The following is an 11,953-nucleotide window of genomic DNA, read 5'->3' on the forward strand; positions in this document are numbered from 1 at the left end:
GAAACAGTAGTCTACTATTTCACTGAAGCATTAGCATCATGACATTAGCCTGTGTTGCCCGGGCAACACATACTACAGTGGTCTATGATGTATCTGTTTTCAATCGTTAAAATAAACATTCCTCACATATACATTTTCGTTGTAGGATTTATTCTGACATTAGTAAACGATTTGTTGGTGAAATTACCATTACCTGTGGTTTCAAACCAGTGTAGCTCACTGCAACGCTGTAGCTTACGCGAGACACACTACAAAAACATCTAGCTACAGTACACAGCTGTTTAGGAAGTCAAACGGCGACAGAAAATGTTCGGCACTCCCCTTACTTAAATCAAAAGTCTATCTAACTACTAACCTGAACTTCATTGCCACAGCCTAAACGTTGTCAATCTGTTCATGAAAATAATTAATTTCAGCCTAAACCGTACAACGGAACGTTAAATCCAATTCAACCAACGCAATCGCTACCAAGACGAACACAGCAGTAGTCTAGTACTGTACCGTAGTAGTACAATTTACCGGGGCAGCTTCTCCACACAGGGCTATATCGCATTTTGCGTTGTTACTGACAATGGTCGCTACCAGTGAGCTTTTTATGAATGAGCGATTTTCCACTAAATAAATGTCAAGCTTATTTACGTTTTGGGGGGCATATTTTCAGTTAGCAGATGGTACTGTTTGAATCGCGATTCAATCTTCTACTGCCGGTAACGTCGTAGAATAATCTTCAAAGGGGGTTCTTTATTCATGAATGAATGCAATATGAGTAGGCTAAATGCTTGAAAATATCACGAGAAGGGAAAAACTTAAAAGGACGTTTAAGTCATAGAGATTAGGTCAATTTTTACACCGGTCTGCCAAATGTATTCGTTTTGATTCAACGATGAGGCTGCCTCTTGCAGGGGAAATGAGAAGTCATCTATTTCATTCTACACTTCACTCGTATTTTCAGTTGTAAATGAGCAGCAAAAAAAATATGCTTTTAAATCTATGTAATCTTTATAAATAATAAGTATGCATTTTTATATAACATATACAGAAATATCAGTTGTAAAAATGTCATTCAAAAACGGACCCCTGTGCAACCGACGCAAGCAAGCACACCCTACAATTTCCCCAGAAATTGTACCTCTCTAGTTTCATAACTTAGACATGTAAATAAAGCGCACAAAGTCAAAATGATGAGTATTATTTGTTTATTAAAGTCTTTTTAATAGAAAAATCCTATTGATTTTCATAAATTATTTCAGTTAAGGAGACATGCCACCAATGTCATCCAGTGCAAGTAATTTGCAATAAAATAAAAACAATTACACAAAACATAACAGTCAAACACAAAAATAAAATGTATATTAAATCAATGTACACATTAAGTTAACACTGATACTCCTGCACCGGGCAGACAAATAAATCATACCAGCAGAGCCCTGGATTCTAATCTGCTGGTGAATGTAACCAATCAATTGGTCAAAGTTTCGCTAAACTAGACTGTAGAGCCCACTTATGAGCCTTTTCACAGATTATCATTGAGAGGGGAAAATGTATGACAGTGTTGGGAACCTGGCTATTCTAACCATTGTTGAATCAGTTTGGATGATGGTGCGATCACTTATCACACAATCTAAATCGTACCAGAAATATCAGCTTTTGCCCCTTGTGATATTGGCAAATTTGAATTCTACTGATAGGGTCTTCAGACCTTGACCATGTTTCAGTATCTAGAGCCGGAGGGGTCAAAACACTGCAGTAGGTCGTACTTCACATAACCCACACGGTCTACTTGTTTGTTAACATTCATCCGCCAGTAGAACCGTTCCCGGACGAAGTACATGTTTCCTTGAAAGAGAAAAAAAGAATGACCGCATGAGCAGAATGGACTTCAAATGTCAGGTGGCATAATGCTAATATTGATATATTTCTGTATAATTAAGATCAAGAAATTACTACTTACTCTTGTACATGAAAACATCAGTGACATCACTGGGAACACCCCCAAAGACCACGTTTGTGACAGCCATTTTGTCAACCATCTGGTCCTTCACAACAAGTCTGTCAGCATAAGAAACATGGTTTATTAACCTCCATCTTTTGCACAACATCAGCAGATTTTGTTTTGTTTTGAATGTCTTTCCTCAGAGAGATGGACTGACCTCCAGTAGTTCTCCCCACTGAAGAGTAGGACCTTGTCCTTTCCTTTATGCAGCGCTCCCTCCACTCTGCTAACACTCTTGGGCAGTCCCAGCTTATCAATGCCACGGGGACCCAACAAACTCTGACCAGTATACACCCAGAAACGGGTCCCTGTGGGTCAGCAAAAACTAGTTGAACATGTAGGCTGATGATCTTTTCCCCTCCGGCTAAAAGCCATGTCTGATTGCATACAACGCATCTGAGACATGTTACCTGAGAAGAAGTACATTTTCTTGTTAAGCTGGTCTTGGAAGGCAGCATCAACAACGCCAGGAAGTGCTGGCCACCTCTCGGAAATGAAGAATGGTCCCTGGAGACCCTTATTCGACATTCTCCAGTACTGTCTGTTGGGCCAGCGGATAAATTGATTTTAAACCATACTGTTCTTCCTCTTTAAATTCAGGATAGATGTCTTCACTTTGCTATTGTGGCTTACCCATCCTTGAAGAAATGCAGGTCTCCATCTATTTCTGTGATGGTGTCGAACTTGTCCACCTTGCAGGCATCTTTGGAAGGGTCGATAGGGGCTGGGGTAGTGGTGGTTGGTGCTGTGGTAGCGGGGCGATCGGGCTGCTTACTGGGGTCAGGGGTGGACTGAGGGGGTGTGGGATTAGGACCAGGTTTGGGCCCTATGGACAGATAAAAGGAATACAATCTGGTTTGTCATAACTAGGTGTTTGTACACAGATACACTACAAAGATGAGTACCATGCATGCTGTGTGATCGGGTCATGTTACAGCTGATGACATACCATAGAGATACTGAATGCCCTCAATGTCATCCTTGTGCAGAGCGAACTTCTCCACGTAGCTATACATGGGAAACATGAGGGCGTCTTGGATGTTGGAGTGGTCAAGACCCAGGGCATGTCCAAACTCGTGGGCTGCCACCAGAAAAAGACTGTACCCTGTGAAAAAACAGAATGAGCTCTGATGAGAGAGGTCTATGACTGTTTGAGATGTCAAGAGGAGCTGTGATGAATTGCGTGTGTGGAACTTTTCTAGCTCTGATGGAGATGAGAGGGAAATTCTTGAGACCTGGCATGCAAGATCTACGCAGTAGCATAAAAAATATATATGTATGTATATATTTAAAGGGCTGATTGATTTCAAAACCGATTTTACCTTGTCATAGTTGAATAACGACAGTTTGGTGGGTAAAATGAACATACCGTGAACCTCAAAGTCCATTGACAACTCTTTCCTATGCAAATCTCAAAATGAAAAAATTTGGCTGTAAAATGCTAGCTTTTCAACAAAGCCACCGGACTGACGTCAGTCCGGGGACCGCCTCTTTTGGCTCTGGTCTGTATCTTTGTCACGCCCCAAAATGTACATCCAGACCAGCCCACTCACTGGTGTTCTTGCCCAGTCCGAGGTAGCGTAGATCTCCGATGCTAGTTTAGCTGCGCGCTGCTCGTGGCTACTTCTAAGCAATTACAAAGAATAACGTTTTGAAGTATAACAAGGATATTGAAAATGGACAACGGTCGTAAATGCTGTGTTCCAGGCTGTACAGGGAAGGCTAACACTCATAGTGTTCCCAAGGAGCCAAACATTCGACAGGCATGGCTGCTGTTTGTCTATGAGAAGATCCCGGCGAAGTTCGACAATTATTCATTTGCTCTGAACATTTCACCCAAGACAGTTTTGACAACCTTGGACAATTTCAAGCAGGATTTGCTAAGAAGCTGAACCTGAAAAGATGTGCTGTTCCGACCGTACGCTCATCGCAACCGCAAGCTGTAAGTAGGCTACAGTATGATTTTGTCTCCTGTATCTAGTATAGGTAGAATGCTAAATACGTTTCTAAACACATCAACATACTTTACTTAGCAAATGACTCTAGCTAGACTAGCTGTAGTCGGCATTAGAAGGGAAGCTTCCGAAAAATAGCCAGAAAACAAATAGCAGTCTGGCCTATTGCTAACGCCTGTCTAGTAGATTATCTATTTGAAAGAACTGGAGAAAGGCAGGTGCTAGATACAGGATACGTTAGCATTGCTAATAACTGTTACCAACAAAATCATACTACAGCTTGCGGTTGTGATGAACGTAAGGTCGGAACGCACCTCTTTTTAGCAACAGCTTCATAGCAAATCCTGCTTTAGCTACATTGTCGCAGGTTTTCAAAACCGTCCTTGGTGAAATGGTTCGCGCAAATGTGTCGAGGGTCGAACTGCACAGGGATCTTCTACGCTACGGTATAGACAAACATCAGCCATGCCCGTCTAGTCAATGTTAGCTAGACTAGCTCATCTGCTTTTAATTAACGCTGATTTGCAAGGAATGCAAGAACAGCTGGATAGCGAAAACACCCAGACTGCAGGCATTTAAACTAGTTAGCTTGCTAACGCAAGAGCATGTGTGATGATTTAGCCTAGTTTATTGGCAATGGGGCTAACGTTGTTTCATGTTCCTGACTGTTTCATTCAAATAAATAACCCGTGTTGTTATGTAAATCTACAATTCACGATGCATGTTTGTCCAGATCTTTGTCAGGTTATTTTTCAACAAGATGTCTAGAGCTAGCTAACTGAAGCTGAGTTGAATCACAATATAGTTTGGTTGCTATAAGCTGTAACGTTCTACCCACCTAAGTCAATCCAGTTTGCTTCGACAACAGAAGTGGAAACAACTAACGTTATCATTTCAAATGATATCTAGTCAATCTGTTGAAAACAGTGTTGTGTAGACACAATAGATTTATTTGCGCGTTTTTATTTCAAGTCTCCAACTTCGGTGTTTCAGTGAGTGCTGTTGGCCCTGTTGCGTTTTTTCTCCCCAGCTTCACTCGTTGAAAACCAACCAATCAGCGCGCAGCTCATCTAAATATTAATGAGCATACCATAAAAGAAGAAAAGCTAGTGTTTTTTCCCGGGAAAATTTCAGAGGATCTATCAGGGGGCATAGAACAGCACCCGGGCCATTTTCAACCCAACCAATGTTACATACCCTATTCGGAGACCTTAATGAACAGTGTGAAATACCCCCAAAAAACAGTCAATCACCCCTTTAAAGATATTAAAAAAAAAAAATCTAATAATCTTAATAAATAAAAAAACCTAGCAGAGTGTAGAAATTGGGAATATTAGCAATTTGAACAAAAAAAAAACACAAAAAAAGTATTTTAGTACTGCCTAAGAATGGGTGCAATTGTCTTATAGTTTGACATTGTGTGTCAGCTGTCACTCACCCCTGTCTGGGCAGAAGCCCCATTTCTTATCCTGGTCATAGTCATTAGTGGTGGCGCACCACAATTTTCCATCTCCACGTCCCTCACTGGTACACGAGTCATACCTTTTTCCCAGGAACACGAAAGGGAAGCTGCAAGGCTCTCCCTCAGAGTTTCCACCAATCACTGCCGTGTCTGTCACAAACCACAGGCACAACAACAATAAGGAAATAAGTCCCTGTGACAGCAGAGCACTGATTCAGGTTTTCTCTGAACTTGACAGGCCACTCACCTCGGCTTGGACAGAAGCCATATTTCTTGTCCTTGTCAAAGTCGTTAGTGGTGGCACACCAGCGATAGCCGTCGTTGCGTCCTTCCGTAGTGCAGCCGTTGTAGGTCTCCCCCAGGAAGATGAAGGGGAACATGCACTCTGCTCCGTTGGCATTCCCTCCAAACGTGTAAAGAACTGTGGGAAGAGAGTGGGAAGAAAAGGGGTTAAGAATGGCTAAACAATGGGGTTGTGAGCACTGAAATATCTAATGGCATTTGTTTATCCCTTTTCCTTTTCTTTAACCAACATTTTGCTTCAATCCTTTGTCATTGTAGTTTGGCAATTTAAAGGATTTTTAGGGAACATCCTTCCCAAAGCAAACACTCCCTACAAACATCCCCAGAACTTGAATGGTTTATATTTCTGTCTTACGTTCACTGGGGCAGAAGCCATATTTTTTGTCGTTGTCATAGTCAGCAGTAGTGGCACACCAAGGCAGGTTGTCGGTGCGTCCCTCAGAGGTACAGCTGGAGTAAGACTTGCCCTCAAACACAAAAGGGAAGTGGCACAGAGCGCCCTCTGCATTGCCATAGCGAGTCTTCACCACTGGAAATTGAACATCGATGAACATTGAACATTCTCAGTCAGCATAATGGCCACTAGAGGGAGACAAAGCTCCATATATTACTAATAACAGGTATCCATGGCAATTTGTAACTTTAATCCTCTTGTTGTCTAATCCCCTTCAGATTTCAAAGCATAGCATGGGTGCAAGACCCATTATTTCCTTACACTCCTATACATGTAGAACTAGGCAAAAAGTGATACTTTAGATAGTGGGACTAGGCCAATGGATGGGACTGCAACACTTCCTCTTCTTACCTGTTCCTGTGCCCAAGGTCCAGTACTCGTCATCATCAAAGTGGGCATCTCCCTGTACGCCCTCGCCAGGTGGGTAGGCGTGCGCCAACAGACCGTCTTTTCCATCAAATGGGTAAGGGTCTCCGTGGTCTGGAAACACAACGGTAACAATGCCATTCACAAGATATCCAAAGTACAGACAGATTCCTATGAATGTTCTTTCATTTTAAAGGCTTACAATCACTGTATTGTAAGGATCAGTAATGTGAATGATTTCTTGTCATTTTGTGTTGTTTTCAGCATACAACATTTCAAAAATGTTGTTTTATTTTTACATGGTGACTGCCACAAAAAGACTATAGTTGGGATTCAATCCTGTCATATTCTATCTCCCAAAATTTGCAGAACCACTCACCTGCTCTTCCAAATGAGATCATGATGTCAGCGGTTCCATCATATAGGCGCGTGAATGTCAGAGGGGTGACATCACTCCACACCTTGAAGGCCCTAGCGAAGGCGTCGTCAATCAGAGACTCCTCCATGTCCGGGGAGTAGTTTAGGATTCTAAACAACAGGATGTGGTCAAACTCCAACTTCTACAAATATGCAGATTCACAAAGTCATAGCAGTCACACACTTTGTTACTGTTTATCTCTGTCTCACATCTTCACTCCCTCCCCTCTGCAGCTCTCATTATTAAATTTTTTCTCAAGTTTTTAAAGGCCAAAGTTATCTACACAACAGTCATACAAATACAAGACAAATACAACAATGAAACAAAAATGCTGTGCCTCTTCTTAAGCTACTAGCATTCAGTTTTTTCCCCATCTACACAATCTCTCTCTTTCTCTCTCTGTACCTGTATGTGACGTCATGATGGTCCCATTTGAGGTCGCCGGCGAACGTCTGGTAGCTGCGCACATCAGGGACCCCACAGCGAGGATGCTTCATGGCAGCCATGGTGGGCTCGTCCAGCAGGCCTGTCTCCTCCAGACCCATCTGCCTCTGCATCTTCATCAGGGCCTTTGAGGAGGACCCTTGGAACTGGATTCCGCTACGCTGGAGTTCCTCCATGTAACCAAAACGCTTCAGGTAGCGCTGGAAGGTGGGAAGCGTTCAAAGACAAAGAACATGAGTGGAACATGTCTAACATTACTCATTCACACCTCATGCATAAGGATTTATTTATTTAATGAACAATTACTGCAATATCAAAACAGTTCCCTATTGTTAATCCAATGAGTAGCCAGAGATGGACACTTTTTCTCATCTCTGGAACATATCACTACAAATCACAAAATGTACTCACATCTGCTAGTTCCTCATCAGTCACGTTCTTGAGTATGTCTCCAGGGAAGGTGACAAACACAGAATTGAGTGGAAGGCACCATCCTCCCAAAGCATACGTCCCCAAAAGAAGGAGAGCTAACACTCTGGATCTCATGTTAAGACCAAGATCAGATTTACCAAGCACAAAAGAAGTTAGTGCTCAGAAGCTGGATGCTCAGTGAAACAGAAAAAAGAAACAATTCACTGGGGGGATTCTCCTTGAAGGTCTGTTGAAATGAAGTCTGGAGTTTCTTGTTCAATTCTGCCTTGTTGCTGCTGTGGACTGTATTTATGCTATTCATGAAACCTTAGTCAGTTCACCTCGCCCCTTTCTGTCACTTATCAGCCCTCCCCGACTGGCCAGAGGGTGGCATGTCTGGAGCTGAGCTGAGCAAGAGGTGGGAATTTCCAAAATATCAACATTCAACTACAAATATCACAATGTGAATATATGGCTTGTTATTGATTTGTTGAAATGTTGAAACAAACATACACCAAGCATGTTTCCGTAATTCTGGAATCAAAAAAATCATAAAGATTTTTTTACATTTCAATGTCCAAAAGTTATATATTGTATACAAGTGACACTCACAATCTAATCTAAATGAACATAAATCCCCAAAAAACATTTCTATACTTATTTGGAAATGTTTTGTACCTATTTGTTGTGGCGCATTCATCCCTAAAGATTCACGACTTCATGACTTCATCAGTAATATTACTATTGTCTTTTTGTGTTTTAGCATAATTTTGTAGGTATTCGTGTGTTGTTTCAGCACAATAGTTTGCACAAGACTAGAATGGTGTCATTAAAAGATAGCTTTAGAAGTGCAAACTAGTCCTTTTTTTGGACTAGACAGGACTCACTCAACAGTGACATGCATCCTCTGTCGCCATATTCACAACTGAACAAATGGCCAGACATTTGAGATTATTCTTGGTGTAGGGAAGTTATAGGGTGGGTTCCACTTTTGAGTGCTAAATAAAAAACTAATATGAAATACTTCCTCTCCCCTTGATGTTGGACAACGGTGAAAAAGGGTCAAGACCATACTTTACTGAAGCACTTATCCCCCCACCCACAACCAATGCCCACACCCACAATTTGTCACTAACATTTTTTTGTAATACCAGGCCACACTATGGCTTGGTATCATTGGCTGAAATATATGATTGGGCTCACCAGTACACTATGGACATTATACAGGACAGAATGAGGCACATTTGTAGACACTATAAAGCAATATATGTTCAAAATTGTGGGTCTAAATAAAACTCTGTTTGCGGTCAATCATTTTAAGGAAGCAACATCTATCTCACCAACACAAATGACGCTCTTTAATTTGTGTAACTACATGACTAATCTCTTTTGTACCTTATTGCACAAGTCTTTTAAAACAACTGTATTTTCCCACCATTATTTGAATGTATTTCCTCTTATTTAATAACAGTACGTGTTTTCTCATGTCGTGTGTCACATGGTCAGCTACACAACGTTTTAAAAGCTTGATGTATCTTAATGAGCCTACAACTCCATCCAAGGACATGGAAAGACCTTCACTGAATAGCCAACCCTGTTGTAAATCAATGAATCAATGAATACTAGACACAACAACTGGAGAGTCCTAATAAGGTATTTTCATGGAGATGTCTGTTATTGAGTGAGTGAGTGAGTGAGTGAGTGATGGAGTCAGGTTATGTTAGTGTGGGTTGTGGTAACTTTTTTCCTAAAATGATTACTCATTTTTTGGGCCAAACCACCAGCCATATTCTTCAGAAGAGGGGCTTTTTTTGATGACCTCACTGCTGACATCCCACTCTGCCCCCACATGCAGCCATATTTGCTGAATATCTCCCCCACACCTGGAGCATGACACAACCCTTTAGCCCCTTCCCACACTGAAGGAACATGGAGACATACCAGGTCAAACCAGAACAGAGGGACAGGTGACAGGAAATAAGATAAGGATACAATAATGTTGTGGTTGTGGTCCCCTGTATTTGCAATGTAAGCATTCCTGTGATTATAGAAGTAGGTAGCTAAGCACGTCTGAGTAAAAATAAACATTCAAACACATCCTTTACTGTTTTGTGTAGCAGATGATGCAATATGTTGGGCTCAGATGGGAGAAAAGACACAATGCTATTACAGCTTGTGGTGATGATAACAATGCAGTAGTATGAGAGAGGTCTCATCAATGCTATGGCAGTGCTAGAAGTTTTTACACAAATAAAGAAAGATGCCATTGTAAGTTCAAAAGAACAAGAAACACAATGAATAGATGTATTTTCCTGAAATGTTGTGTGTTATAAATGAACATGTGTTCATTGCTGGTTCTTGACGTGAGTGTAGACATGCCAAACTTTGCCAGCATATTGCAAACCTCTAGCTGAAGGAAGTACGCTGTAATAAACTGTCTTAATGCTGGGGATTTTCATTTCAGAAGTGTACTTTCATCATCACCAGCTGTGTTGACAAAATGTCACACCTGTGGGTTTTTATGTCCGTAAATGACTCATTGATTGGCAATGGGATATGACAAATAATACCTTATGTGCTCATGTTTGCTGGCCAATGCCAAATATCACAATAGGGGCATACTGATGCAAAGGTCTAGGTGGCATACTGTTGTGAAGTGCACTTCCGTCAAACTCCATCAAATTTTTCTTCAAAAACGACAACATATAGTGTTGTAGTGATATATTTGTTTTAAACTTACTGTAGGTGAATATGCAACAGTCAGCGAACTTACAGTGGGTGAACACTTACCCTACAAGTTTACTGGGGAAATAAATATACATTAGCCCCCACATGGGTCTCTAGCTATAAATACCTAGTAAAGAATGTCTGTATAAATTCAAGGTCAAAAGAGGGTAACAAGTGCCATAAAAAAACGGAAATTAAAACCATTAAACCCTATTAAAAACAGATGGGACTCTGACTGCCAGCAAGCAAAAAAGTATGTTTATGCCGCACAGTACAGCAGTTCAGTGGTGCTGTAAACGTACATCTACATTTTAAATGTGAACTTTTAGAAGAAATTAGACATCTTGCAAATGATCTAGTACTATTTTGTAAAATCACATGCCATTCTTACAAGCTGTTTGTAATTCAGTAATACTAAAAAGATACCAGGGAGTTACATGCTATGTTGGCTATTACGGGCTATGTTGAGCAATGACCAATACAAACTGCAACATCCTACTGCATGTGCGTGGGAACAACCCACAGATTTTATGTTTCTCATCCTGGCAGCCTGGGTCTTTGTCTGGCAGCTTTTCTTCTAGAAGAAATCCTATGGTTATTTCTGTGAAACTTCAAAGCATCCCAGGGCCTCTTGGAATACATCTGCCACCCATTTCAACTGGCGTCAAATGCTTTAATGAATCTGTCTCCAAGGACACATTTCTGTTTATTGTGTTGGATTTATTCAATCCTTTTCCGGAAACATCTTGTATGCAACCATCCCTGAAAAATAAGACATATTTTGTTTGGCTGGGTGCCCAAACGGCTGCCACTCCTACCAGCGTGCTGTAACAGGCCATATGTTGTAAACTGAGGTGAGGCCACCACAACATTAGACTGATTTCACGGTCTTCACATGGCAGATATAACACCGTCTGACTGGGTCTGATTAGGGCAACCAGCTATATCCAATGAAGGTGCTCTTCTTAGTCCTTGCATCCCGCTGTGATTTCCTGTGACGACTAAATGTTCACTGAAATTGTTAAAACTGTAATGGGCAACATTAAAAAACAAATTCAAATATGAAAAACAGCTCCCCCAGTTCTTGTCTGAAAGTCTGTGCTTTTCCTCCAGCTCGAGTTTCATTGACAGTGGTTTTACAAAATAAGACAAGGAAGGCACGCCGATTGGTTGGAACAGGATTGTTGGAACGTAATTGGCTGGATAGTAGCGGCATGCCCCAAATAATATACATAAATGGATATTCCACTAGGACTAAGTTGTGGGCCTCATTAGCTTCCACAACATATTTATAGGGGACACAACATTTTTTTACAAAAACAAACCTACCCATTGTATCTTTAAGAAAAGGTAGAGGAGGAGAGAACATTTCAAAAGCCTGATCAAAATTAGTAGCATGGTACTGTTGTAGATGGCATTT

General features: G+C 41.1%; 1 protein-coding gene across 2 annotated transcripts; it reads right to left on the reverse strand.

Moving 5' to 3' along the window:
• Positions 1–1,185: 1,185 nt before the first annotated feature.
• mmp9 (matrix metallopeptidase 9) lies at positions 1,186–8,059 on the reverse strand. Of its 2 annotated transcripts, XM_067239176.1 has the most exons (13): positions 7,807–8,059; positions 7,357–7,595; positions 6,913–7,061; positions 6,519–6,647; positions 6,069–6,242; positions 5,658–5,831; positions 5,387–5,560; positions 2,943–3,098; positions 2,627–2,819; positions 2,404–2,534; positions 2,151–2,301; positions 1,952–2,049; positions 1,186–1,836 (listed from the first exon to the last, which is right to left on the reverse strand). In XM_067239176.1, exons 1-13 carry the CDS (start codon positions 7,939–7,941, stop codon positions 1,712–1,714), a joined length of 2,028 nt encoding a protein of 675 aa, XP_067095277.1. In that variant the 5' UTR covers positions 7,942–8,059; the 3' UTR covers positions 1,186–1,711. The 2 variants fall into 2 exon arrangements, with proteins under 2 accessions (XP_067095277.1, XP_067095278.1); XM_067239177.1 differs by lacking the exons at positions 1,186–1,836; positions 1,952–2,049; positions 2,404–2,534 and having other exon boundaries at positions 2,272–2,403.
• Between the last annotated feature and the right edge of the window lie 3,894 nt (positions 8,060–11,953).

This window comes from Osmerus mordax, chromosome 7, assembly GCF_038355195.1.
Source record: "Osmerus mordax isolate fOsmMor3 chromosome 7, fOsmMor3.pri, whole genome shotgun sequence".
Classification (NCBI taxonomy): domain Eukaryota; kingdom Metazoa; phylum Chordata; class Actinopteri; order Osmeriformes; family Osmeridae; genus Osmerus; species Osmerus mordax.

Bases quoted from the DNA above. Each gene is read 5' to 3' on its own strand.
- mmp9 (XM_067239176.1), bottom strand. From the start codon at position 7,941: ATGAGATCCAGAGTGTTAGCTCTCCTTCTTTTGGGGACGTATGCTTTG. The intron at 6,243-6,518 runs GTAAGAAGAGGA...TTCAATTTCCAG, and splicing joins GACCTTGGGCACAGGAACAG to TGGTGAAGACTCGCTATGGC. The intron at 5,832-6,068 runs GTAAGACAGAAA...CTCTTCCCACAG, and splicing joins TGGCTTCTGCCCCAGTGAAC to TTCTTTACACGTTTGGAGGG.